This window comes from Plasmodium gallinaceum, assembly GCF_900005855.1.
Source record: "Plasmodium gallinaceum strain 8A genome assembly, contig: PGAL8A_v1_76, whole genome shotgun sequence".
In the NCBI taxonomy this organism is placed as follows: domain Eukaryota; phylum Apicomplexa; class Aconoidasida; order Haemosporida; family Plasmodiidae; genus Plasmodium; species Plasmodium gallinaceum.
The window spans coordinates 2,106,294-2,109,331 of record NW_021628238.1 but is presented as its reverse complement, the minus strand read 5'-3'; the positions used below and the strand labels follow the sequence as shown (position 1 = coordinate 2,109,331).

The 3,038-nt window shown below is 16.7% G+C and overlaps 1 protein-coding gene across 1 annotated transcript; it reads right to left on the bottom strand.

Annotated features, from left to right (window-relative positions):
* Nucleotides 1-57: 57 nt before the first annotated feature.
* On the bottom strand, nt 58-2,055 carry PGAL8A_00243700 (conserved Plasmodium protein, unknown function; the record flags this gene model as incomplete). Its single annotated transcript, XM_028671173.1, has 1 exon — nt 58-2,055. The coding sequence occupies one exon, from the start codon at nt 2,053-2,055 to the stop codon at nt 58-60; it is 1,998 nt and encodes a 665-aa protein (XP_028527852.1).
* Between the last annotated feature and the right edge of the window lie 983 nt (nt 2,056-3,038).

Below are 3,038 nucleotides of genomic sequence, written 5' to 3'. Positions count from 1 at the left end.
TTTTTTTTTTTTTTTTTTTAATTTCAAACATTTTTAATTATTATCCTAATTATAAATTTATTCTTCTATTATATCTCCTTCTTTAATTTTGTTTTTTTCATTTAATATATTTTCAACATCTCTATTTTTTAACCATAAAAACAAATCATTGTTTTCACTACCATCACTTGAATAATCTTTTACCTCCTCATTTAAATTAGAATTTTCCTCATATTCATTTACATTTTCATATATATCTTTCATACTTGAATAAAACCATTCAAATTTGCTAGTGTAGTTAGTATCTTTTTCTATTTTATTATCGCTATTTATATTTTGATTACATGGAATGTCATTTTTATTATATACATCTTGATTACTTTTATTAACTTTTTCATTATTATTTTCTGTTTTACCTATTAAAACATTAAAATTTTCATTTTTATAATTATTTTTTAATTTATCTTCATATATATTCTCCTCTTTTATATGTTTTTTTGTGACATCACTGTCACTCATGCTCCTATTATTCAACAGTATTTCATTTTTAATTTTTTCATCTTCTATTTCACTTTTGATTTTTTCATATATGTCATTTTTAATTTTTTCATCATCTATTTCACTTTTGATTTTTTCATATATTTCATTTTTAATTTTTTTTTCTTCTATTTCACTTTTGATTTTTTCATATATTTCATTTTTAATTTTTTCATCATCTATTTCACTTTTTATTTTTTCATATATTTCATTTTTAATTTTTTCATCTTCTATTTCACTTTTAATTTTTTCATATATTTCATTTTTAATTTTTTTTTCTTCTTCTATTATATTTTTCTCTTTTTCTTTATTTTTATTTATATTGTCATGTTCCATCTTAGTATTTATATGATTTATTTTTTTAGATTGTTCTTTATTTTTAATAAAATCTTCATTTTCTTTTATGAATTTTTTATTTAATTTATCCATTTCATTATTTAACTTTTTGTTTTCCAATATCTCTTCCATCTCCTTTAATTCTCCATCATAGTTGGTATTATTATCAATTTTTTCATCTTTTTCTAAATGTAAATTATTAACTTTTAATTTTTTATTTAACACGTTTGAACTAACTTTATCATCAAATATTTTTAATAAATCTAATATCTTATCAATCATATATCTTTTATTAGAATTATGTAATTCTTCTATTAAATTAGAAATATAATCTTCATCACTTTCATAACTGTTTTTCATTTCATTAATTAGATTATATAATAATTCTATTTCTTTTGAATTCATGTTTTCAATCCTTTTATTTTGTTCATTAATTTCATTCTTATTCTGACTTGTATTAATAGAACTTTTTTCTAATTCACTTCTAGATATATTATTATATGTTTCAGTTTCTCTTTTTTCTATTTCTTTATTTTCTAAAATATATTCCTTTTTTTCATTCTCATTATTTTTTAAAATATATTCCTTTTCTTCATTCTCATTATTTTTTAAAATGTATTCCTTTTCTTCATTCTCATTATTTTTTAAAATGTATTCCTTTTCTTCATTTTTACTTTTTTCTAAAATAGTTTCTTTTTTTTTTCTTAATTCTTCTTTGCTGTCTTTTGATTTTATACTAATTGTAGATTTTACATTATTCTTTATATAGAGAGAATTATTTCTTTTTTGTATTTTTTCTTCTTGTATTTTTTGAAAATACTCCTTTAACTGCTTAACAGTGCCTTGTCTTTCTGTTTTGAATTTTATATAAGAATATTTTTCATCATTTTTAATTTGTTCTTCATTAGAATTATTATTTTTATGATTGACTTTATTTAATAATTTCCAAGTCTCATTTTTTATCTTGTTCTCATATTCTTCAAAATTTTTTTTACATTTATAAAATTCATCAAAGGATCTGTAGGAAAATTTGTTTTTCTGATTTTCACCAATCTTTATATTATTTTTGCGTTTTTCAATTATTTCCTTTTCTTTCAATATAATTTTTTTTCTCAATTCTATAAAATCTTCATAATATGATATACAAGCTTCAACTGCATTTTCGTTGCTATTTTTATTTTCTTCTGTTTTCCTTAAAAACATTTTTGTTCTTTATATATTCATCATAGAATTTATTTTTGCCTCTACTTTTATTTGTTATTTATTTATGTTTCTTTTTTTTTTTTTTTTTTTTATTTTGTTGTTTTTCTTTTTTTTTTTTTTNATTCATCATAGAATTTATTTTTGCCTCTACTTTTATTTGTTATTTATTTATGTTTCTTTTTTTTTTTTTTTTTTTTTTTTTTTTTTATTTTGTTGTTTTTCTTGATTCTTTTTTTCTTATCTCTTTTTTTTTTTTTTAATATTATTTTAGTGAATATAAAAATTGAATGTAAATTTAAGAAATATTGAAAATAACAAAATATTCAAAAAAATATACTAAAAATATCCAAATGACCTATTATTTTTTATATTCATATCTTTTCTCTTTAACTGTTAAATTTCCTTTGTTTTTTGTAATTAAAATAGAAGTGTATATAATCAAAATTTTTAGTGATAAAAATATTCATAATATTAAAAAAAAAAAAGAATATTTTCATAAATTTACATTGTTAATCTGCATGCAAATACTACAAAAAAAAAAATAAAATAAAATAAAATAAAATAAATAAATAAATAAATAAAAAAATATGTAATTATAAAAACCAAAAATTTTTTTTATCTTCTTAGTTATTCTTTATAACTTTTAATTTTAAAAATTGAATAAATAACTAACATAATAAATGTCTAACAAAATAAATAAGCAAAAATATAATATAAATGGAATTGTACTATTTTAACAAGTTTCAAAAATGTTTTATGAATTTTCTTTTTTTTAAATATCATATTCTTAAATTTTTAATTTTATCTTAAAAAGTTATTGTTTTTTTTGAAAATTTTCTAATAAGTGTTAATAATATTCAATTTATATAGAACAAATTATCTACTTATTTTATAGATATAAAATCTATTATTTTATTTTATTTTATTTTTTTTTTTTTTTTTTGGTTTACTATCAATTATTGTAATTATTGAATCGCTATAAT